At 56.8% G+C, this 23,929-nt stretch overlaps 9 protein-coding genes across 9 annotated transcripts; 4 read left to right on the plus strand and 5 right to left on the minus strand.

The window, feature by feature from the left end:
• Positions 1–40: 40 nt before the first annotated feature.
• CCMA1212_003380 (uncharacterized protein) lies at positions 41–1,111 on the minus strand (the record flags this gene model as incomplete). Its single annotated transcript, XM_073700730.1, has 1 exon — positions 41–1,111. One exon carries the CDS (start codon positions 1,109–1,111, stop codon positions 41–43), a length of 1,071 nt encoding a protein of 356 aa, XP_073560690.1.
• On the plus strand, positions 667–3,566 carry CCMA1212_003381 (uncharacterized protein; the record flags this gene model as incomplete). Its single annotated transcript, XM_073700731.1, has 5 exons — positions 667–926; positions 1,719–2,049; positions 2,143–2,278; positions 2,342–3,329; positions 3,388–3,566. Coding segments are annotated over 5 exons (1,893 nt in total), but the record flags the coding sequence as incomplete, so codon positions are not given.
• A 430-nt stretch (positions 3,567–3,996) lies between these two features.
• Positions 3,997–6,203, minus strand: CCMA1212_003382 (Gamma-glutamyltransferase; the record flags this gene model as incomplete). The annotated part of the gene is made up of 7 exons (XM_073700732.1): positions 3,997–4,480; positions 4,546–5,086; positions 5,165–5,220; positions 5,285–5,333; positions 5,398–5,499; positions 5,559–5,883; positions 6,000–6,203. 7 exons carry the CDS (start codon positions 6,201–6,203, stop codon positions 3,997–3,999), a joined length of 1,761 nt encoding a protein of 586 aa, XP_073560688.1.
• A 1,298-nt stretch (positions 6,204–7,501) lies between these two features.
• On the plus strand, positions 7,502–9,241 carry CCMA1212_003383 (uncharacterized protein; the record flags this gene model as incomplete). The annotated part of the gene is made up of 1 exon (XM_073700733.1): positions 7,502–9,241. The coding sequence occupies one exon, from the start codon at positions 7,502–7,504 to the stop codon at positions 9,239–9,241; it is 1,740 nt and encodes a 579-aa protein (XP_073560689.1).
• Positions 9,242–9,543: 302 nt separating this feature from the next.
• On the minus strand, positions 9,544–11,910 carry CCMA1212_003384 (Ring assembly protein 3; the record flags this gene model as incomplete). Its single annotated transcript, XM_073700734.1, has 2 exons — positions 9,544–10,899; positions 10,970–11,910. Coding segments are annotated over 2 exons (2,295 nt in total), but the record flags the coding sequence as incomplete, so codon positions are not given.
• A 1,386-nt stretch (positions 11,911–13,296) lies between these two features.
• On the plus strand, positions 13,297–14,394 carry CCMA1212_003385 (RNA polymerase II transcription factor B subunit 4; the record flags this gene model as incomplete). The annotated part of the gene is made up of 1 exon (XM_073700735.1): positions 13,297–14,394. The coding sequence occupies one exon, from the start codon at positions 13,297–13,299 to the stop codon at positions 14,392–14,394; it is 1,098 nt and encodes a 365-aa protein (XP_073560695.1).
• A 522-nt stretch (positions 14,395–14,916) lies between these two features.
• CCMA1212_003386 (Threonine aspartase 1) lies at positions 14,917–16,943 on the minus strand (the record flags this gene model as incomplete). The annotated part of the gene is made up of 3 exons (XM_073700736.1): positions 14,917–16,370; positions 16,442–16,641; positions 16,750–16,943. 3 exons carry the CDS (start codon positions 16,941–16,943, stop codon positions 14,917–14,919), a joined length of 1,848 nt encoding a protein of 615 aa, XP_073560692.1.
• A 1,104-nt stretch (positions 16,944–18,047) lies between these two features.
• Positions 18,048–19,979, plus strand: CCMA1212_003387 (uncharacterized protein; the record flags this gene model as incomplete). The annotated part of the gene is made up of 6 exons (XM_073700737.1): positions 18,048–18,283; positions 18,426–18,448; positions 18,523–18,800; positions 18,859–18,945; positions 19,019–19,852; positions 19,914–19,979. Coding segments are annotated over 6 exons (1,524 nt in total), but the record flags the coding sequence as incomplete, so codon positions are not given.
• A 585-nt stretch (positions 19,980–20,564) lies between these two features.
• Positions 20,565–21,686, minus strand: CCMA1212_003388 (uncharacterized protein; the record flags this gene model as incomplete). The annotated part of the gene is made up of 1 exon (XM_073700738.1): positions 20,565–21,686. The coding sequence occupies one exon, from the start codon at positions 21,684–21,686 to the stop codon at positions 20,565–20,567; it is 1,122 nt and encodes a 373-aa protein (XP_073560696.1).
• Between the last annotated feature and the right edge of the window lie 2,243 nt (positions 21,687–23,929).

Raw genomic sequence — 23,929 nt, forward strand, 5'->3', positions numbered from 1 at the left:
TTTGGAATTATCTCGAGCGCGTTTGAATGAGAATTCTATTTCATCTATTCGGCCCTGGCTCTTCTTTGGCAGCCTTGGTCTCCTGACTCCTGAGATAAGGCAGAACTGCCGGCGGTTTCGGTGTAGTCTTCAGTGTTTCCGGCGACTTTTGTGGAAACAATCTCCCTAATATGGCTTCGTTGACATCGTTGAGGGCAAAGGTCGAAGCCCAGTATAAGAAAATGGCGCTGGGTAGGTCGGCAAAGAGAATGGGAAAGAGAGGGACCAAAAGAAGGGTTCGGCCTACCGCCGTTCGGATCCTCATGGCAGGAGTTTGTGGCATCTGAGGCGGGCCGATGCTCAGCAACGCCCGGAGCTGGTCCTTTGACAGCCTCCCCCATGACGTTCGGGCAAGCAGTGCCGAGCAGATGATGGGGAGCGCAAAGTAAGGGTCCATGGCAGTAAGATCTGTAAACCAGAGACAGCCCCCGTCAACCAGGGACTCGTCGAGGAAGCGGCGAGACGTCTCTACGGCTGACGCACCGGCCTGGGCATCTGCCAGTCCCATTGTGTGACTGAGCCATCCCGTTGGGGCGCCGCAAAGGCGCCTGAGAGCTTCGGAGACGACGATGAAGGGGGCCATGCTCAGGAAGGGGGCAAATGACTTCCACCTCTGAACGCCCCAGATCTTGTATATCCGCGCACGGGACCTCTCCGTCAGTCCAGCCACCCGCAGACGCCAGAGTCGAGCCGCGTCCTCGCCCTGGCCCCGGGGCACAGTGGCCGCATGCCGCACGCTCCAGGCGGTGACGAGCGGCGTCAGCTTGTTCCTGGTGGCCACGAGGCGCCTTGTGTAGTACTGGATCGGCAGTCGAAAGGTGAAGTTGACGCCGACGGCTACGAGGGGGATGGAGACGAACCAGGGCAGGCCGGCGTGGTGAAGGAAGGTGATGCCGTCAGCTGTCCATAGGACGGCGTCTCCTACCGCAGCGAGATGGAATTTGCGTCGACCTGAGACTGTAGAATTGGTTCTGCTTCGGATCGTGCTCAATGGCGTCTGAACCGTATGTGAAAGCGAGGCCTTGTTAACGTGGGATGTGAAGCCCCTGGTTGATCTGCTGAAGAAGGCCATGGCCGTTCATGGCTTGGAGATGCTGGGAATCTCTCAAGCTGAAATTATCCTTGCGAGATCCTTTGCAGCCAGAACATGGGCAAGGGTAGCAATCAGCCAATCGACAAATGACTGAATCAATGCTTCAGTGCAACAATGAGCAGTTCGTCATGAGAACAATAGCAGACGAAGTGTGATGGAGTCCCGTGAGCTGGGTCCTGAAGAAATTCAGCGCCTCAGCCACGGCGGCTCCCAGCTGACGCCACAGCTGGAATTTGAGTGCTGTGGCTTAGTGTCAGGTTCCCCCAGTGGCCCCAGACAGGCCCAGCCTTTTAGCGCTTAGAGCTGCCTGTGATAACGCTGGGACAAGCTGTCAATAATACGGAGCAAGTCATGCACGCAGAATCCCCCACATGCTTCCTTCTTCTCGCTCTCTTCCATCCTGTCTCGCTCGTTTTCTCTCCCTTCGTCTTTGCATATCCTTTCCTACAGGCAATGCCGCCTGCTGTCTCTTCCAGGCTTGTGGCATTGCGGGCATTTCAGTAACCAGCATCGCAGCGACGCGGAATCCACGCCCCAACATTGCCGACTCGACCATCGTTGCCCATGGCGGATCACTGCTCGGCAGAGACGGCGACATGTAGCCAGCCGCCATCTGCTGCAGGGTCCAGCTTCAGCTCCCCTTCAGTGGTGATCGCGGCGACTTTGATTGCCGTCGCACCGTTGCTGCTGCTGCTGATTCCCTACTTTGGCGCCGGCATTGGATGGGTCTTGCGAACCAAGACCGATGGCACGCGGAAACATCTGGTCAACCTGATGGACGAGGAGCACAAGATATACCTGCAGCAACGCAAAGCATCGGACTCGCCCAGCACGACCAGCGACTCATTGGATGAGGATGGCGAGCTCAAGGCCTCTACCGACTGGGATGGAGTTGTTGGCTTCTTTCACCCCTTCTGGTATGACCCTCCCTCCAAGTGACCGTGGCCCCTCCCTGTTGTCGCCGTCGGCCCTCGATGGTTTGCCATTGCGTTTCGTTAACACCGCGTCAGCAATGCTGGAGGCGGCGGAGAGCGGGTTCTGTGGGCTGCCATCCGAGCGACACAAGATCGATGGCCGAGGGCCAAGTGCTTTGTGTATACTGGAGATCGCACCCTGGCCAAGGATGCGGTTCTGAGGCGGATCAAGGTGAGGATCTAGAAGCAACCAGTTTCCAGCTTGGAAAGGCAACTTGATTAAACCGAGATGCAGACTCGATTCAACATCCAGCTCCACGCCCCGACGATACAGTTCCTCGACCTGTCCAAGACACGCTGGGTTCTCGCCTCCAGATGGCCGGTCTTCACTCTTCTTGGACAGTCTTTCGGTTCGATCATCTTGGCCTGGGATGCCTTCTCCCTTGTGGTCCCCGACATCTTCATCGACACCATGGGCTACGCATTTGCGCTCAGCTTTTCGAAACTCTTATTCCGGAGCGTGCCGACTGGCGCGTACGTGCATTATCCGACCATCTCGACCGACATGTTGGAATCGCTAGATCCTACATCTGCAGTGGGCTCGCAGGGAGTCAATGCGGGCCGCGGTACTGGAAGCAAGGGGGCTGTGAAGAAGGCATATTGGCATTTGTTTGCTCAGCTCTATTCGGTTGTTGGATCGTCTGTTGACGTCGTCATGACCAATTCCACCTGGACTCAGGGCCATGTGAGGAGCTTGTGGGGTCCATACCGTCAAAAAAAGGACCGGGAGCATCCCATCACGGTCGTATACCCCCCCGTGGCTGTGAGCGATTTCGAGAAGGAGGTCGAGGTATCTGCCGAGAGCGAAAAGAAACGCGAGCCGATCCTGGTGTACATTGCTCAGTTCCGCCCCGAAAAGAACCATCCGCTTGTCCTCGAGTCTTTTGCCGACTTTGTCAAGACCAAGACGGAAGCTGCATCGAGGGCGCAGCTGGTCCTGATTGGGAGCGTCCGAGACGACTCGGACTCCAAGAGGGTCTATAAGCTGCGGCTGTTGGCCAATGAGCTCGGTATCAAGGATCGCGTTCAGTTTCACATCAATGCGTCTTGGGCAGAAATCCTCGAGTGGACACGGAAGGCCTCTGTTGGCGTCAACGGAATGTGGAACGAGCACTTTGGAATAGGGGTTGTAGAGTATCAGGCCGCCGGTCTGATTGCGGTCGTTCACAACAGTGGTGGCCCTAAGCTGGACATTGTCACCGATGTTGACGGGCAGCCAACAGGTAAGCATGCTGAAATCAAGCACGTAGAGTGACTGAACTAACGAGTGGGAAACCCCAGGCTTCCACGGATCAACAGCCGCCGAGTTCGCGGCAGGATACGAAGCGGCGCTTTCGCTCGCCGATCCACTAGCAATGCGCCTGCGCGCGAGGAAGTCAGCAAAGAGGTTTTCCGAGGAGGTGTTTGAGGAGAAGTGGCTGGCGCAGATGGACCGGTTGGTGGCCCTCTGCAGAGGGTGAAGAAGGTGATGCTGTTTGGCTTTCGTGTTTTATTGCAGAATGCTAGGTTATATAGATCTAGGAGATACCCCCTTTTCTTTATTTCATAGACTGGTTAGCGGGAGGGTACGTTTTATAGATGCTGCCTTCAAGCGAGGGCAGACAGATGGCAGGCTTCTATGCAGGGCTATGTGGAATAGAAGGCAAAAAGCGAAGAGCGATTCGAGAATCGGAGAGTGGTGGCGAGGGACGGTTCGTCGATGCATCAGCCTCGGTGACTCGACTGTATAGACGACGTGAATATTGGTAGACAGCAGCTCGAAATCTCTAGTCTCATTATGACATGCTACGGGAAAAGAACCAACAATTTGCGCCAAAAAAGCTCATGGTATCACGGCTGTATCCACTTCTATCAATCCCTTTCCCAAGAAACCAACGCCCCTACGCCCTTCTATATCGTGTATCCCGCACTATTCTTCTGCCTCGGCTCACTCGCCGCCTCAAACGCCCCATCCGTAAACCTCCTGACAGCCTGCACGGAGCTCAGCCCAGGCCGCACCCACGTGACATTATGTCCCCTCCTCTCCAGTCCCACCGCAACCTCGTCGTCAAACATTTCCTCCAACAAGACCGTGTTGGGCATGAGCTGGTCGTGGAGACGAGGCCTCTGCAGGGCTTCCTCGAGGGCGGCGTCGTGGCCGTCGAGGACGTGCCAGAGGACCTGGGCGGTGGCGGAGATGATGCGGGAGCCGCCGGCGGCGCCGATGGCGGCGTAGAGGGTGCCGTTGGGGAAGGCGGCGATGATGGGGGTGATGGAGGAGAGGGGCCGCTTGCCGGGGCGGATGTAGTTTGCGACGGAGGGGGCGAAGCCGAATTCGTTGCTGACGCCGGGGATGGAGAAGTCGTTCATTTCGTTGTTGCTGATGATGAGAAGACTTTGTCAGTGGGTGTGGTTGACGCTATGGGGGAGAAAGAGTGAAAAGGGTAAGGGGAGGCGTACAGGATGATGCCGGTCTGGGGTTCGACGATCTGGGCGCCAAAGAGGAGGTTGACAGTTGTCGTTAGGGAGACGGCCATGCCGGACTTGTCGGCGGCGACAATGTGCGATGTGCCGTGGTTCTCGGGCACGTAAAAGTCGTGCGGGTTGTAGTACTTGGTGGCCTGCGTCTGGTTATCCCAGATCCTCTCGTGGATGGCGTCAATGTTCTTCGGGTCCAGCATCTCCTTCTCAAAGCCTTCCACGTCGCCGTCCACGAACGCGGGATCGCCGAGGCTGATGCGGGCGGCGTATGCGAAGCGCATGGCTTCGGTGAGGCGATGGCGGGAGAGGTCCTGGTCGGACCAGTCGCCCTGGCCGTAGCGCTCCATGATCTTGAGGATCTGGAGGCTGACGGCGCCGCCGGCGGGGGAGCCGATGCCGTGGAGGGTGAGGCCGCGGTAGGTGACGTTGTGGACGGGGCGGGTCAGGACTCTGTAGTTTGCCATGTCGTCGAGGGTCATGGAGCCGCCAGTCTGCTGGACGTAGTCGACTATGGTTTTGGCTTGTATGCGATGGATGTGTCAGTATTGGCTGAGGAATGTCCAGGCGTCTGCGCCTTCGCCCCGGATATCAGGCTTACCTAGTTCTCCCGTATAGAAGATTTCAGAACCCTTTTCGGAGATCTTGTCAAGGGTACTGGAAAGATGGTGAGCACTCGTTCCAAGCCAGATTGTGTGGTAGGATGAGAGGAGCGGCTTACTCTGCATAGCGCTTCCGCGTCATCCAGGAACCTTCTTTAACCAGATCGCCTAGACAGGGTAAAGTCAGCATCTGAATCATCCAAAAAACCCATCATTCGCAGCTTCGACTAACCATCAGGGGCAAAGTCCGTAGCCCAGTTGGGATCCTCGGTGAGAAACGTCTGCCCGTCGGCCTTGACCGTGTTGCTCATGTACCGAACAAGATCGCTTGAGACTGCATCGCCCATTAGCATCATCAGACTGGCTACATCAACGCTCTCAAGTTGATCGTACCTCGAAATCCATTGCGAGCCACGTGAATGGCACCCTGCATGACCGTCTTCCAGGGGAGGACGCCGTACTTTGTGTGCATGTACTCGAGGCCCTTGATCTCGCTGGGAACGCCGACCGCGAGCCCGCCGCGAACACTGGCGCTGACATTGTTCTTGTACATGTCCTCGAACGCCGCGGCCGGCGCGGCTTCTCTGAAGTCGATGGCCTCGTACTCGCCGTTGGCATCGCGCAGTACGGCAAAGCCTCCACCTCCTATGCCGGAGTGATACATGCCAATGACGCCGACGCAAAACGTCGTGCCGACCAGCGCATCAACGGCATTTCCCTACAAGTGAGAATGAAAAATGAGCTTTTGCGCGGACCATAGGAATAAGGTAGGACGGGTGATGATGGAGATGGCTTCGGGTGAGATCTTAGCAGAGTGCTAAAACGCCAACATACCCCTCGCGCCAGCAGATCTCGCCCTATGGCGCTGCATTCTCTGCTCTCGCTGGCGACGCCACCGAGATGCCCGCGAGCCTCTTTTTGAAAAACTATCTCCTGGAGGGCAGCGGCCTGGACGGTGAGGGCGTGGGGGAGGGTGAGGGCCAGGAGGAGAGATGGGAGGAGGCGAGGGCCGTGAGCGGCCGCTGGTTCTATCCGCATGTTAAAACGAGCCGCGATATCAGAGGAAGTAAAGATGGAAAGGAGTGTTGTAAAAGAAGAATAAGTCTGAGATGATGAGGACAGAACGAGGAGTAAGGAGTGCAATGGGATGATGTAGTCACGAGGAAGTGAAATCGAGAAGAACGGAATGAAAATCAGGGGATGTTGTCACTCACTCATGTTGAATGTCCGAGAAAGATCAGATGGGCGGTCGGGAGTCGGTGCCGGAACGTCGGCGGATGCTGCTATTGATAATGAATACCCCAGACGACGGGCTGTTGGTATTGGTGTTTACCCGTGTCGGAAAGGAAAGGCGGTAGTAACGAGAGGATTAAGCAAGGGCGCCCGTTATCGCCAGTGACACGACTTGTCGCCTTTGCCTCGGGTCTCTTATCTAGTACTTGTTTAAGAGCGGCACACGACTCACGCGCCCAGTCGCTGTCACCGGCTATGGTGGAGAGACGGGAAGAAAAGTCGAAGGTGTTGACTAAACAAACAAAGAAAAGATGCCTTGTCATGGAAAGAAACAAGAGAACGACGACTCTCGCTGTGTTCGGCACGCGATTCCAAACCAAAGAGCCGGAACCGGTCCCATCACCTCAGTCCGCCCCAGAAGCACGAAACAACTGGCCGCCCTGTGGATCGTCCGGCTCCGCATTGCACTGCCTTAGTATCAACATCACTTGGTGCCGTTTTCCAGTCTCTGGCGGCGCCTGTCACGAGGCCGTAGAGACCACAAGTCATGCAGGTCTAACAGAGTTCAACTACTAGCGCCAAATGCTAGCAAAAGTGCTCCGGAAGGGAAAAGGCATGGAAGGATGGCAAAAACGGCCACATGCTAGAAAAAAGAGGCTTTGAATTTCCCCTGTGACCGCTTACCTTATCAGCCATGCCACAGTGCCTTATCGCTGGAGCCAGCCAATCAGAAGCCCCGGATTTGCTTCTCTTCTGCCGTGTACCTACGGAGCAGACCAGGGGTACTTCCTCTTTGGTAACTATTTTTTTTTCTAGAAAATCTTTTGGTGACGAGAAATTCAACCTCCTCTTCAGAAACTCGACGCACCCGAGGAGGCAATTCGGCGGCAATTCCGAATAGCAACGGAACGATCTTGTAGCTGGACGCCATTCAAACATCTTTGTCTGTACGGCTGCTCTTTTCTCCAATTGCTACCGATCCCGCATCGTCTATGAGAGCATTGATACGACCCTTGGCATCGTATCCCACCGTCGCCAGTGTCGTCCTTGGTCAGTGCCGGCCACGACCCTCACCGGCTCGCCTCCTCCGTCCCCTAGCACACATGGCGACCGTTCAAGCTCCCGCAGCTGCTCCCGCTGCTCCCACTGCTTCCGCTCCCTCGACAGCGCCCCCTCAGACCAGCACCAACGGCGCCAATGGCAACCGACCCAAGCGGCCGAACCCCGGCGGCAGCAACAACCGCAACTGGAAGCAGAAGAAGACAAAGCGGGAGAAGAACATCACCGAGGGCTCCTCCGAAGAAGTCCTACGCTACGACATTGAAGCCCTGCTAGCATCGCGCAAGTCCGAAACCAACGGCGAAGGCGAAGAAGCCGCCGCCGCCGCCGACGCGCAACAAGAAGAAGAAGCGCTGCCGGCTGAGGGCACCGAGACCGAGGTCGAGGTCCTCGAGCTCTCCTCCACCGGCGACGGCCTCGCCATGCGTCCCGGCTCCGACCAGGTCTACGTCGTGCCCTTCACGGTGCCGGGCGACGTCGCTCGGGTCAAGGTCTTCCGGCACCTGCGCCGCGAGAAGCAGACCGTCGCCGACTTCGTCTCCGTCGTGACGCCCTCGCCGCTGCGCGACGACGCCCGCATTAGCTGCAAGTACTTTGCCTCGTGCGGCGGCTGCCAGTTCCAGATGCTCGACTACGCGGAGCAGCTGCGCCGCAAGCGCGCCATCGTCGACAAGGCGTTCCGCAACTTTGCCAACCTGCCGGCCGAGCTGGTGCCCGAGGTGCTCGACACCGTCGGCAGCCCGCTGCAGTACGGCTACCGCACCAAGCTGACGCCGCATTTCGACGGCCCCCCCGGGTTCCGCCCGCACAGGCGCAACAATAAAGGGGGAGCCAGGCCGCGGTTCGAGAGCTGCCCCGACATTGGCTTCATGCGCAAGGGCCAGCGCAAGGTCATGGACATTGAGGACTGCCCCATCGGCACCGACGTCGTCCGGCTGGGCATGAAGCGCGAGCGCGAGAGGATGCAGAAGGAGTACGGCGAGTACCAGCGCGGCGCCACCATCCTCCTCCGGGAAAACACCCAGCGGTATCCCCTCGACGATCCCGCCGCCCCTTCGCAGGACGACCTGCCCCCTTACACCGTCCGCGCCGAGAGCGAGTTCGGCATCGACGTCAAGACGTGCGAGACGGACTCCAAGGCCACCACGCACGAGTACATCCGCGACCACCACTTCACCAACCCCGCCGGCTCCTTTTTCCAGAACAACAACTCCATCCTCCCCATCTTTACAGACTACATCAAGCAGCACGTCCTGCCCCCCACCACCTCGTCCTCATCCTCATCCTCATCCTCATCCTCATCCTCATCCTCGGAAATCAAGTACCTCATCGACGCCTACTCCGGCTCCGGCCTCTTCACAATCACCCTCGCCTCCGTCTTCCAACACTCCACGGGCATCGACATCGCCGCCGACTCCATCGCCTCGGCGCGCCAAAACGCCGCCCTCAACGGCCTCGGCGAGGACCGCTGCAAGTTCATCGCCGCCGACGCCGGCGAGCTCTTCAAGAGCGTCGAGTACAACCCCGACCAGACCACCGTCATCCTCGATCCCCCGCGGAAAGGCTGCGACGCCGACTTCCTCGGCCAGTTGAGGCGGTTTGGGCCCAGGAGGGTGGTGTACGTCAGCTGCAACGTGCATACGCAGGCGCGCGACGTGGGCGTCTTGGTTAGGGGCGAGGGCGAGGGCAGGAGATATGAGATTGAGAGCTTGAGGGGATTCGACTTCTTTCCTCAGACGGGGCACGTCGAGGGTGTTGCCGTGCTGAACAGGGTTGAAAACTAGCAGGATATATAGGGCATGAATGATATTGAAATGAGACATCACCGATTTGACATGTTCGATTCTGCCTAGGCTATATGATGCATACTGCTCCATCAAGCATGTGGAAGGAATCATACGTTGGATATAGCAAGGGAAAATGAGGAGGGGAGAGACTAAATGTAAAAGCGCAACAAGAGCCTGCCGGGAGTTTCAATGCTGCCAAAACTGCTCTATACCACGTGTGGCTACAAAGCAAACATAAAGAGTTACAGAAGATCAGTAGGGAAGCTGAGGCAAAGGTTGGCAATCCAGCCCCAGTTGCTCTACTCCTGTCCCAGAATTGCCTTCAGAGTCTCAACCGTAAGCTGCACAACTTCCGGCCTGCGACTCATCTTCAAAGACTCCTTCAACGCCTCGGCGCCTCCCACCTCCTTGACCTTCTCCCTCGCAAGCTGACACACTTCCACGTCCCCGGCCACCATGTTGTACACGGAAACCACGCCTCTGTGGCGCAGCCCTTCGTCTTCATCCGTGCACATGCGCAGAAGCACCTCGATGCCTCCTTCTCTCTCCAGCACCAGTTTCGCAACGCTCTCGTAGCCTGTGAGAGAGGCCAGGGCGCCGCCGGCTGCGCTGCGCGTGCCATCGTCTTCGGCGTCTGCCAGAGCGAGGAGGATGTGGATTCGGTTCTTGGCTTGCGGGTTGCCGTCCGCATAGAGCGCTATGCCTTCTGGTGCCTGCATCAGGTTGCACACTAGCTCGACGGCCGCTTGAGACACGCGAGCATTGGATGACAGCATCTGTTCCTCAATTTGGTTCCATGCGATGCTCACAATGGAACGAGGAATGTCTGGGTCGTTCATGGATGCCAGGTTGGTAAGTGCCATGAGCGCCTCAAACGTCGGAAGCAAGTCTCGTCGGTCGGCCGCGGGATCGGGGGGCAGGATCGAAGCCAGGGGCCGGATGGCAGCATTGACTGGATTTGAGCGATTGCCGCCAAAGACAAGGTTTGGATCAGTGCTGATGAGAATGCGGGCGATTGCTTGCGCGGCCATGTTGCGGCCCGTCGTCTCGGTTTCCGGAAGAGTTGCCCATGCCGTCAGCAGCACCTTGACGGCTCCCTGCTGAGCCAGCGGGCCACGGAGAGCTTTCGTCATGGCAAACGAGTGGATGATGGATACAATAATGGCGAGTGATCTTGTAGACCCGCTCTTGCTGTGCGTAACAAGGACAGGCGTAAGGCCGGCTTCAAAGACGGCCTTGCACCTCTTGGTGACGTGCTCGTCATCATCCAGGACGTCCGGCTCAGCCAGCTTGCCGGCTGCGTCCGCGTAGGCCTTGAGTTGCGACATCTTCTTCTCCTCTTCAGTGAGAGAGGGTCGATATCGAGTCAGATTGAGAAAGATGCTGAGAAGCCCATAGGTCATTGGAGATCGAGGGGGTGCGTCCTTGAGCGTCGTGACGAGCTTCTTGAGTAGCTCAGGGTTATTGACGATGGACTCCTTGATCTTTGGTTGCAGAGATGCATAGGCAAGGCCTTCTATAGAATGCTGCTTTCCGTGGTCCTCGTCGCGCAGAATCATCTTGGTAAACATGCCGGATAAATCTTCAATGCTCGTCACGGCCGTCTCGACCCTGGGTTGGTTCGGATCGCTCGTGTTTGGGTTCGACGGCACAGCCTTCATTCTGGGTCAGTCAGCCATTAACAACCACCGCCAAAACGAGAAAAGAGGGCCTTCAGTCTCTCACCCTGAGCTTGGCCAGAATGACAGCGGCCAAGTGCTGAACCTGCTCGGAATGCTTCCTCATGTTGACGGAGCCACCCTCGCTATGGACGTTGGGGTCGGCATTCATACTGCGAACCTCTCCATCCAGATCCTGGTCAACCACCTCCTCGAGCCACTCGACGCAGTACTTTTGTATGGCCTCTCGACACGCAGAGTTCATGCAGGAAGCGTTGAGCATCTCCAGGCAGGCCGTTTCGACCTTTCGGCTCTTCCACTTCCTCCTCATCAGCGGGCCGAGCGAGACGAGAAAGCCGTCGTTGAGGAAGAGCTCGGCGGAGACATCCGGGACGATGGGGAAGATGGCCGCGGCCACGCAAAATGCCACAATGTAGTCGTCGTATGTGCCTCTCTTGACTCGGTCAAAGAAGAAGGCAGACAGCTTCTCGCGGCCTTGCTCGCCCGCGGCCCTCAGGTAGGCTGAGGTGGTCAGAGTGGCATGGCCCCTGACAACCTCTGGCTGGCGCATGTCGAGATAGCACAGGATGGTGTCGACGCAGTCGCCGTCGATGAGCTTGCAGATGGACTCGTGGTTCTTGTCCTTTTCCTGGGCGTCGGCGTCGTCGTTGAGCAGCTTCGTCAGACGGTCGAGGTCTCTGCAGGTCTCCTCATCCTCCTGGCCGCCTTCCATCAGACGCGCAAAGATGAGCAGCGTCTGGTCCTCGAGGGACGCGGCCGGCTCCGAGTTGTGAAGAGTCTCGGCCATGTTTCGGTTCGCGATGTAAATGGCTTCAGGGTTCCGTATGCATGAATCGAGTCGAAGGGGGACGATTCTTTCGAAACGAGTGGATATCTGTCTGGAATAGTATAGGCTGTCGGCTGCTTTGGTTGTCTGCGTCAAGTTGGGTGAAGAGGCGCGGGATGAGGAGCGATGCTGGCTGAAGATCAGAGGGAAGGAGGTTAAGGAATTGGATCGAGAGAAACGTCACAGGGACGGGGCTTCGTCGCCGAGTAGGACAATAAGATAGGGAAGAAGGCGCTCGGGGGATCAAAAAGAGAAAGATATGAGAAGTGAAAGAACAGACGGAAAAGGGAACGAAAAAGAAGCTTGAAGCCTGCCTTGTGTCCCACTTTGACGGCAGTTGGGAATTGGATGCTTGAAAGTTGAAACCCCACCTGCTGCCACCCTCTGGCGTCACCGTCTGTGCTAGTTCTTGCTGCTGCCGTCGACTACCTTAGTATTAGTTGATGCAGCCAGTCAAAGCGCCTGGAATGCCACGATGGCGGCACGTTAATCTGGGCACCAAGACTACTGCCGAACGTAGGTAGACAAGGTAGGCCTAGGACTGTGGTAGTTCCCGGAATAGGTGGTCCTGCGGTAGTGTCGATTGCGCTGAAGACGGGTCAGAATCCTGCCAGCTCTCAGGCACCGCATCAGCCAGGGCCGGCATCCTAGTGCTGCTACGCCCATATCGTCACCTCAGGCCCATCATCCGACTCTACATACATACACTTCCACAAGTTCGCAATCCCTCTCATTGTCCGCTTCAGTTTGCAGATTCGTGGACTTTTTGACATGACGAAAGGCTTGCTTGGAGATGTTCAGGCTTGTAATTCAGAGTGTCTCTATTGGGTGTCACGGGCACCTCAAGCTCGGTACAGCTTCTCTACTTGTAAGGCGCCGTGAATATCTCATCTAACCAAATTCAACTCCTTCACTCTGTTGTCCACTTCCCATGATACTTTGAAACGAGTCTCAAGCTGCATAGCATCACCTATTTACGTGATAACTGCCAAGTAATCCTTTCAATGCGGTCATGTCAGTTCAAGACGGTTACGGAGCACAAGCAACCATGTACCCGTCCAGTCACGTGCTCAGGCGTTTTCTCCACTCTCGAGAGCCGTGTCATCCTTGTCGCCCTTTTTCACCTTTCAGCCTTGTCAATGACGGAGCTGCGCCGTGCAGCTGCTAGGTAGTTCTCGTCTCTCGAACTTCTGGCTAGCGAGGCCACGCCCGCTCGTTGTCATGACCATTCGTACTCCTCAATATCCGGCAATGCCTTCTTGAGGTGCAGCTGCTCCGTCTCTTTCGCCTTTTGTTCTTCCTCTATAGCATCTCGACCGGATAAGCACGTTCTCGTCGTCATTTCTCTCGTGCATATCCCCGGTTCCCACTCATCCTCGATCGAACGATTCCCACACGACCAGCACCCACTCCTCCGCGTTTCAACCACTATCCCACGCAACCAATTCTCTCCGGGCTCTTCTCCCGCCTCCTCCTCCTTCTAACCTGACCTCGTAGCTGCCCCCGCAAGTCTTCGTCCCCCACCCCCCCCCCCAAAACCCAATACCATGGACGCCGTCGACGTCTCGGAGCACTACGAGGTCACCGCGGCCGACAACTCCCCCTCCCTCCTCTCCATCGTCCTCGACACCAACCCGCGCGCCTGGGCCGCCCTCGACTCCTCCCTCTCCCTCGCTCAGGCAATCTCCAACATCCTCGTCTTCGTCAACGCCCACCTCGCCTTCAGCAACGCCAACCAGGTCGCCGTCATCGCCGCCCACGTCAACCGCGCCGTCTGGCTGTATCCCGCCCTCCAGCGTACCCCTTCCTCCACGGCTCCAACAAAAGACAGCTCGGGCGATGTCCAGATGCAGGATGCCTCATCAGAGGCGAATCCTCCTCCGCCGCCATCGGCAAACAAGTACCCCCAGTTCGCGCAGATCGAATCCTCCGTCTTCTCCTCCCTCCAGACCCTCATGGCCGAGACCACCGTCCAGGACCTCGACCAATTGACCACGCAGCTCTCCGGCGCACTGACCCTCGCCCTCTGCCGCATCAACAAGGCCGCCCAGGCCCTCAGCTCGTCCGACACCACGCTCTCCAATGCCGCCCCCGTCAACGCCACCGCCCCTCCGCCCGTCAAGGGCCGCATCGTCGTCATCTCCGTCTCCGACTCCGACCCGTCCCAGTACATTCCCACCATGAACGCCGTCTTCGCCGCGGCGCACAATCAGGTCGCTATCGACACCATTGCTCTGGCCGGCGACTCGACATTTCTCCAGCAAGCTTGCTTCAACACAAACGGCATCTTCCTCAAGGCCGCTAACCCCCGAGGTCTGCTGACCTACCTCATGTTCGGTCTGATCCCCGACACGGAAGCTCGCGCGTCCCTCATCACGCCGACCCACGACACAGTCGACTTTCGGACAGCCTGCTTCTGCCACGGCAGGGTCGTCGATACCGGCTACGTCTGCTCCGTCTGTCTCAGCATATTCTGTTCACCGCCCGAAAACGCCGAGTGTCTCACGTGCGGCACTGTTCTTGCGCTGGGCAACTACGGTGCTAAGCCCGCCGTCTTGCCTCGGAAAAAGAAGAAGAAGAAGAAGATTGCCAACGGCAGCGGACGAGAGGAGACGGGCAGTGCTACGGGGACGCCGAGGCCGTGAACCATGGGTTGAGCTGCTTGAAGACTTGGTATCTGATGGGGAAGAAAGAGAGAGAGAAGAAAGCGGACATATTGTACTACATAAAAGGGGCACTTTTTTTGATATTCTATATGTGACTTGGAGCTGCAAATCTAGGAATAGGCAGTTGCGCATGAATACCCAAGCTGAATGGAGGGAAACATCGAGGGTGACTGGGCATCATCCGCTTTCAGTGCAAGAATATGGAGTTCGAAAAGAGATATTTATAGGAATAGAGGAGGATAATCGCTACTCGAGTATCATACAAAAAAGAGGACAAGGTGAAGATATTGGGGGGGGGAACCATGAAGAGGAATAGAGGAGACAAAGATGAGACAGAAAGACCCAAGTGACAACAACGCCAGTGTATGTGTATGTGTACCCCCCCTTCCAGTGAGTAAAATATGACAAGGATCTTGCGCCAATACCCTCCAGCCTGGTCTACCGTGTTTACCGTGACATGACCCCCAAAGACAAAAACGCCTCAACCCCTTTGCCGGCTCGTTATTCCACTCGAACCTTGCGCCCGCCTTTGGCAATCTTAGCGCCGTCCGGGAGCCGAGACATGACGCATCGCGGCTCTCTTTCCAGACCGCCCATGGACGCCAGGGCAAAGGAGTCAGTGTTGTGGGCAAAGTAGAGGTAGTAGCCATTCCGGTTCTTCTTGACGGCCATGATGCCAATGGCGCCTGCGGAATGGCAGTTCTTGACCCCCGGGTGGTCCATAAAGTCCTTAGCTATGAAAGATTCCATAATGGCATCTTCGTCGTCGTCCTGGACGTCGATGCCGGAAGGACCCCGACGCGTCCCATGGTAGAGACGCTCAGCGCACCTCTGCGATGCCATTGTGGTGGCCATGTGTTCCCCCGTGCCGCTCGTTACGGCCGCGACGGTAAGACTGTCAGTGTCGTCCTCGGCGCAGGGCACCACGGCTGTCCCAATGCCGACCAGGGCAGCCGGTCCAAGGCGACCTCGATGCTTCATGCCAATACCGCCGGATGAGGATCCCGCTGCAATGTGGCCCCTATCGTCGATTGCAATCGCACCAATAGTGTCCGTGACCGAATCCTCTCTGGGGCTATCAGACTGGAATCGGCGCTTTGCCGACTGCTGTTTCGAATCTTTGTTCTCGTTCGATATGCTAAGCGGACGCTTAAGACTGCGAGTGCTTATTGCAGCGGAGCCCTCTTGTTGGTCTTGATCACCGTCGGACTCGTCCGAGTCTCCGTAGAGCTCATCGAGATGTTTTCCTGGAGGCTTTACCTCGTCAAAGTCGGTCGCTTCGTGATTTTGCGTCGGATTAGCCTCGTCTCGAGCGGCGTCGGCGCTCACACCGTTCCCGCGATTGCCCTGGAAGGTGTTGGGGTAGTAGCGTTTCGGGCCCTTGGCAGGGGATCCATGGCCCAAGTCGCCCGTCACAGCCGTGGGTGTCCCGTACATGAGCACTGCCGGGACTGGCCGCGGAGACGGTCGAGACACTCTCGTGGGGGGGGAGGCGAGAGCGCGAGCATACGTCGTCGGATACACTGGGGGATCGGAAATGCTGGTTGCGTCGGAGGTTGGCGTGCCGATATATGGAGAGTCTGGCTGTCCCTCGTTCCACGTGCCCGCCATAATGGCAGCAGTGTGATCGCGGGGAAAGATCCTGTGAGGGTCCGGTACTGGCATTGTGTCATACTGGCATGGAGCGCAGTCCACGTTAATATGGCTAGCAGAGCCGGCCCTGGACTCTCTGGACTTCATCTCGGCTCTCTTCAGGTCCTCTTGCCATCGTAGGAAGCGGTCCCTGGAGTTTTTGGACACCAGGTACTCGTTGGCAAACGTTGCCATGCCGTGCTCCTCGGCAAAGTTTCGTGCCCCTTCACCGACGAGGGCATTGGGAGGGACCCGGCGGAGGCTCAGGGGTTTGTTGCTTGTGTCCAAAATGAGTTTTGCCAGCGAGATGGGGTTTCGGATGTCTACCACCAGACGTGTCAGTAATGATCGCCGTCGCGCTGTGCAAGTCTGACGGATAGGAGAATTGGCTGACTTGGAACAGCTCCGCAGGCACCACTGCGTCCTAGATGATCAACAATGGTCGCATCACATTCGACCGTGCCGTCAATGGACAGATTCGAGCCGTAGCCTGCATTGGTAATCTCTTTATCCTCGAGGATGCGAAGAGCGACTTCGACGGCCTCGGTGGCAGTGGCGCCGGCTTTAAGAAACTTCATGCCCATCTCGCAGGCCCTATCGCGTAAAAGTGTCAGCAACCGAGAGGGCACATAAATCGAAAGAGAATGCTACGACTTAAGAGAAAGCAAGACAGAATGGTGAGAGGAGAAAGGGGTCCCTTACGCAACGCAAGCCTCGAGGTGAACATGCTCGTTTTGGTGGCTATGAAAGCCCGCTCCAGCATGGATAAAGATTGCCGGAACACACTTGGCGTGTTTCTGGTTGAAGCCGAGAACACGATCGAGTGCACCGTCAGTTCCAAAATCGGGTTTCGCCATAACGGGGAAAACTTCGTCATTGTCACCACCACTGCTCATGCTTTGGCCAAACCGTGGATGCAGCTCTCCGGCCAGAAAGTATGCTGAAGAGATCTGCCAGACAACCGGTCGGGACACGAGAAACGTGGTACTGATATAGCGGCAGAAAGGAGCGGGAGAAGACGGACTAGGGTTTGATAACCCCCTTGGAGAGGGAATAAAGAGTGAAAGAATGAAGCAAGAAGATTGATCTAGGAGGCGATGGGATTTTTTGTCCCTTTGAGGAGTGTGCAGGAGACCTTTGGCCGTCCAGCACTGGTCAATGCCACCGCCTTTTGTTCTGCCAGCCCGCAGACCGCAGTCGCCCTGTGGCCAGAGACAGCCGAGAAAACGCTGCAAAAGAAAGTTGGTCACGACGAGCCAGTCGAGGCGTCCAAAGCCGGGGCTTCTATGAATACCCAGCAGGTCCGTGAAGACGGCAGGCGGGTTCTAGAAAGAGGTGGTGTCGAGGCCAAAGCGGTCAGACCATGTCGAGGTCGTAACAAAGAGAGGCAGTGGCTTGATGGCGCATGATATAGACGTGGTTTTGTTGGGCGATGCCTTCCTTGTTGTCGACGGCGATGCTTGACTCTTGTGTTGAATCTGACAGAGGTGACAATTCGTGTGGCGTGTTCCTTTGCCTTGATTCTTTGACGGTTCGGATTTGCCTGGAAGACTCTGGCTCTGTTCGACGACAATAACTTGGACAAATGAGTGCTGATCCGGTCATGCATGAGAGGGCAATCATTCACGGATGAAGAAACTGGCGATAATTGGGAATATGACAAATAAAGAAGAAACCGAATTTCATTCGCGACACTTGCCACCAACAAGCAGCCCAGATCCTGCGCTGATGCTGGTTGAGCACCAGCTCGCCTGTCTCTTGGGTTGAAAAGATACAAAGCGTTGGTGAAAGCGAAGCTATTCGCAGCATGACGTCGGGCCAGTTGCACATTCTGGAAGCTCCCCACAATCGCCCCCTTAAGCAGATAACCCCGGCCTTGCGATCGCTGGCGGGGCTGGTGAGATTCGTCAGAGGCAGTGAACTGGAGCTGCTCCCCCCATGGCGCTCTGTTTTAGCGGTCGCCCTCACTAAAGCCGGTGCCTAAAACGAACGCTGCAGCGGTTGACTGGTCAGCATACTGGACAGGTTACGTACCTCGAGTCGTGTATCCGCCTCTCCCCACTCCGCTGTCCCTGCTAGAGTCAGCTGTCGAGCCATCCGTTGCTTGCTCTGCTCTCCCGACTTGCAACTATCTCCAAGCTTCACCGTCACCGTCACGAGTCTGGGAGGGTCTGCCTGTGCTGCCGGCACCTTCTGCAATCATGGCGAACCAAACTCCCGCCGTTGTCATGGACAAGTAAGTCAATCACCTGCTCTCCCCTTGTTTCTCCCCTCTGTCCTCTCTCCCCCTCTCTTCTCCTTTAAACGGACGTCTCCCCACGATTGTCTCCCCCGTGACGACTGCTCGGCTTCAGGTTGCTAATTCGAGACTCTCACAGCGGCACGGGCTTCTCCAAGCTAGGTACCATCTCGCCCGTCTCTACATCTCGTCCGAAGAAACAGACCCCGGCTGACATGTGCTCGTCCCCCTGCCAGGATTCGCCGGAAACGATTCCCCTTCGTTCGTCTTCCCGACCGCCATTGCGACCAAGTCCGGAGCTGGTGGGGGTGCGGGAGGAACGGGTTCGGGTCGTCCGGCCGTTGCCAACAAGCCCTCGTTCCTCACCGGAGGGGCTGGTCCCAGCGGCCACCTGAGTGCAAAGCGCGGAACCGAGGACCTGGACTTCTACATCGGCGATGAGGCCATTAGCGCCGCGGCCGGGCCCGGATACGGCCTGCATTATCCCATCCGCCACGGCCAGATTGAGAACTGGGTAGGCGTCTTGGAGGAGCACGAGATCAGGAGAGGAAACGGATCTAACGGGCATATAGGACCACATGGAACGTTTCTGGTCAAACTCCATCTTCAAGTACCTGCGAGTTGAGCCTGAAGACCACTACTTCCTCCTCACCGAGCCTGTACGTCTCCCATGCGACAACCTACAACGCTGGATTGGCGAGGCAAGGAGCCCGAGTTGCTAACGGATGGTAGCCGCTGAACCCTCCCGAGAACCGCGAAAACACGGCCGAGATCTTCTTCGAGTCCTTCAACTGTGCCGGAATGTACATTGCCGTGCAGGCTGTTCTTGCTCTGGCGGCTTCGTGGACCTCGTCCAAGGTCTCGGATCGATCGCTGACGGGTACCGTCATCGACTCCGGTGATGGTGTCACCCACGTCATTCCCGTGGCTGAAGGATATGTCATTGGATCCTCGATCAAGTCGATCCCCGTTGCCGGCAGAGACATTACCTACTTTGTGCAATCCCTCCTCCGAGACCGTGGCGAGCCGGACTCGTCCCTCAAGACGGCCCAGGAGATCAAGGAGGAGTACTGCTATGTCTGCCCGGACATTGTCAAGGAGTTTGCCCGCTACGACCGTGACCGCAGCCGCTTTGTCAAGCACGTGGTGACGCAGCCCGGCGGCCGCCAGGTCACCGTCGACGTCGGCTACGAGCGCTTCCTTGCCCCCGAGATCTTCTTCAACCCCGAGATCTACACGTCAGATTTCCTGACGCCGCTGCCCGTGGTCGTGGACGGCGTCATCCAGCAGTCGCCCATCGACGTCCGACGAGGCCTGTACAAGAACATTGTCCTGTCTGGTGGCAGCACGCTGTACAAGGACTTTGGAAGGCGACTGCAGCGAGACATCAAGCTGCTTGTGGACGCCAGAATTCAGGCCAGCGAGCAGCGCAGCGGCGGCGCCCGCAGCGGCGGAGTGGACGTGCAGGTGATTACGCACAAGAGACAGCGACACGGCCCCTGGTTCGGCGGCAGTCTGCTCGGCCAGACGCCCGAGTTCCGATCCTACTGCCACACCAAGGCTGAGGTATGTGACGTTCCGCCATTCGGGATCAATTCTCGGCAGCAATGACTAATGATTGGTGTAGTACCAAGAATACGGACCCAGCATTGTGCGAAGATTTGCTCTTCTTGGTGGTCCCGGCGGTTCATAAAGGAGGTGGTTTTATGGGTGAGAGGATCATGAGGAGGCGGGGTAACTCTGTAGAATTTAGGAAGATGTTTTGTGGCGAAAGAGATATGCGTTATATGTACATGAATCTCTCAAGTTGCCTGTAGTGTCTTTGAAGCATTTTGCCGTAAGGTAAGGCGTAAAGTATACATTGGGTAGTGGTGGCGGATCGTCTCGAGGTCGAGGTTAAGCTAGGTAGTAGGTAATTGGCTAAATAGGGGTTGAGATGTGATTATGAAGTAAATTGATGGCATTTGATCACTATCTGTTCATGCGACACAAACATAGGTCATGTAATATCATGTCTCATTACTTTAAAGAAAACAAGCTGCTCATCGCGTTGTAATGTACATCTGTCATCATCTCATCGTTCTCATCTCTCATCTTCTCTCATCATCTCATCATGTGTATCCGCAAACCAGCCAACCAGCCACTCAACCACCACCAACTCATACTCCCCATTCGCCCGCAATAATCAACCAATCTCACCCTTTCAAATTCAGCCCCTTTCACCAATGTACATTTATCAAAGAAGAGAGAGAGAAAAGGGAGCCATTTGGCAGCGCTCTCATCTCGTAGGATCGACGACATAGCGGCCCGCAATCTTGGCCTCGTGCATGAGTGTGTAAATGTCCTGCAGCTGGCTGAGGCCGATAGTCTTGAAGGGCACGGTGATGAGGCCGCGGCGGAAAAAGTCGAGGGCCTCCTGGGTGTCTGCGCGGTTGCCGACGTAGCTGCCCTTGATGGAGATCATGCGGATGACGGTGTCGAAGACGGGGGCGCTGAGCTTGGCGCCGGCGGGCAGGCCGATGCAGACGAGGACGCCCTTTGAGCGCAGGTACTGGGTGGCCTGCTGGAAGGGTTTCTCCTGGGCGGCGACGAGCAGGGCGGCGTGGGGGCCCTCGCCGTCGAGGGTGGCGGCGCGGACGTCGGCGACGAGGTCCTTTGACGTGGAGAAGTCGACGTAGGCGGAGGCGCCGAGGCGCATGCACAGGTCGCGCTTCTCGTCGCCGGCGTCGATGGCGATGGAGTGCAGGCCCATGGCCTTGGCGTACTGCAGGGCGATGCTGCCGAGGCCGCCGCCGGCGCCGACGACGGCGATGGTCTGGCCGGGGCGGGCGAGCGACTCCTTGAGGCCCTTGTAGACGGTGATGCCGGCGCACAGGATGGGCGCGACGGACTCGAGGTCGCACTCCTTGGGGATGCGCGCGACGTGGGCCGCCTTTGCGATGGCGTACTCCTGGAAGGTGCCGTCGACGGTGTAGCCCGAGAGGAGGGCCTCGTGGCACAGCGACTCGTCGCCGTTCATGCAGTAGGTGCAGCTGAGGCACGAGCCGTTGAGCCACTTGATGCCGGCGTAGTCGCCGACCTGGATGTCCTTGACGAGCTCGCCGCGGGCGACGACGACGCCGGCGCCCTCGTGGCCGCCGACGAGGGGCAGCTTGGTGTCGAGCGGCCAGTCGCCCATCATGGCGTGGAGGTCGGTGTGGCAGACGCCAGAGTACTTGATGTTGACGAGGACCTCGTCGGGGCCGGGCTTCTGGACGGGGATTCTCTTGTAGACGACGGCTGGAAGGATGTTAGCTGTTGTTGCTTGGTGCCAAAGGGTAAATGGGGGGGAGAACGTACGTCCGCCGGTCTTTTCGACGACCTGCGCCCACTGTTCAGAGGGAATGTCGATGCTGCCCATGATGGATAATGCTGTTGGTGTTGCTTGATTAGGGGGAGGGGATTATCGAGTTGTGTCGATAGTAGGTGTTCAGCTTTTGTTCAGTTGCGTCAAAGTCTGTAGGAAGAGGTGAGGATCGATGGTGAGAGTAGATGATCGTATCTCGAGGCAAAAGAGGAGGCAAACATGGCCTTTATACCTCCATCCGATGGCTTCGAACGCCATTCCAGCTACACATCGAGCAGGTACAACCACACAACTGACGAGGTGATATCATGGCCGATAGAACGATACGAAAGGAAGAAGTCCGTTGCAATTCTCCGTCTTCGGCTGGGCGGATCTCGTCCTGACGGACCCATGATTGGGTGGCTGCTCCTTCGCTTGGAGACGCATACCGTGACTTTTCTGTGGGCAACCAGCCTTAGCTGGGCAACGGAGTCTGTCGATTGTCCGTAAGAAAAGATCCATGGGTGCAAGAGAGGTCGAAACACTGTGGTTGTTCAATCGAGGCTATGGAACGGCTCGGAGAAGCAAGGAAGAACGGCGCCTCTACCGGCTTACAGGGGGTTCAGAGGCCTGGAGCTACAGTGGGGGGGGAGCGCTAGCCTCCTGCAGACTAATTGTCATGCCATGTCTGTGTCATGCCATGGGATCAAGCCATGATGGATGCCATCAGATGCTTCGCAAGCAAGCCACGTCCTGTCCATACATACGTTCGCCGATAAATTTTGGCGTGTTTGGGCGGTTGAGGATGTTCCGGGCTGGTATCTCTGTTGCCGTCCTGCAGGACTGAAGGCGTACTGTATGATGGAAGTGAGCGTGTGCCTCGTGTTGTGTCGTCACCATGTAAGTTGCTCCTCTTTTTCTTACTGTCGAAGCACACATGACGATCCAATTGATGGGTAGAGGATTGACGCGTCTGTAGGATCTACTCTCCATTGATGCAAGTTATTACAGTAGAGCAGTCTATGCTGCAGGTCGAAACACCAAACATCTGCGTCTTCATGATTCATTCTCCCGTCTCCAGCTCACAAGCGCGACTGTTGGACGTCGCTTTACAAGTGGAGATGAAACGCGCATACTGTGCTCGTACATGCAAGATGGCTGTGCAACGACTCAGCTCCGTGTAGATCCGTCCAGCCAGCAATGAGGAGAAGCAACGGCGAGAAGCCAAAAGGTGTGCAACGCTAGGTGCAATGGAATCGGCGGCGTCTCCAGCCGGCTTCATCCTGGGCCCCGAGTTTTGAAGCTACTTGTATACTGGCTGGCTATCACATGTAGCGCACGCACTGCAATGACATGCTGAATGGCAAGGAGGCTTTTCTTTAGTCGAGTCACTATGGAAAGCCACCGATCCAGCTCACATGCACTCAACTTGATACAAACACACAAGGGACGAGCAAAGACAGATTGAATGCTGAGCGGCAAAACGGGCAAAAGTGGGCTCCTCACCCTTGATAGGAAGCGGAGGCGGGAGGGGGATGAATCCGGGGATGAGTGGGGATGGAAGCAGTATCACAGGGGAAGGAGGAGGGGGAGGAGGAGGAGGATCAAGCTTGCATCTCAGCGTGTGGGGTTTGACGAGATCGAATGGAGAGATGCACGCCGGCTCATGCTCGATGTGGCAGCATGGGGGTTTCACCAGACGCCGGTGCTGGAGCATTACCTTGTATCGTACCATGGGGGCTGTCCTTGTGATCAATGGACTTCGATTGTCTTTCCATTTGTTGCCTGTGTGGAAGAGTAGACGACAACGTAGAGAATGGACCAAGATGTGAGGTTGAAAGCTTGATATCATGGTAGGTATAATACGATGAAGAATCGATACACAGAACAACCCTTACAGTACTGGCTTACAAGAGACCAACGATAGCCTTGATTCATCCCAACCGCCATCGACTCCGTATAAGTCCCAAATCAGAACAGGAAAGATAACCTCAACGTTAGCTGCCCAATCATAGCCATCATCCTCGTCATCAACCCCAACATTGAACATGCCCAATCCTACATCCTGGCGCCCTGTACCCCATACTTTCATGCCTCACCCGTTCCGCCGATAGATGCGGGCCTCGAGAGCACATGCAAGCTCCTTCGCTCGAACGGATCATCAACTCGTCTTCCCCCAACACAAGCCCTCCCCGGGAGGCGTTTCCCCGGACCAGTTGACTATCCCCACCTCGTTCATAGCTCCCTATAATTTGCCCATGCTCCTGACCCTTGTTGAAATCCGGGGGAGCACCCGGCGCCAAACAGACCCAACACCC

The sequence above is a fragment of the Trichoderma ghanense genome, assembly GCF_004382785.1.
Source record: "Trichoderma ghanense strain CCMA-1212 chromosome Unknown scaffold_3, whole genome shotgun sequence".
In the NCBI taxonomy this organism is placed as follows: Eukaryota; Fungi; Ascomycota; class Sordariomycetes; order Hypocreales; family Hypocreaceae; genus Trichoderma; species Trichoderma ghanense.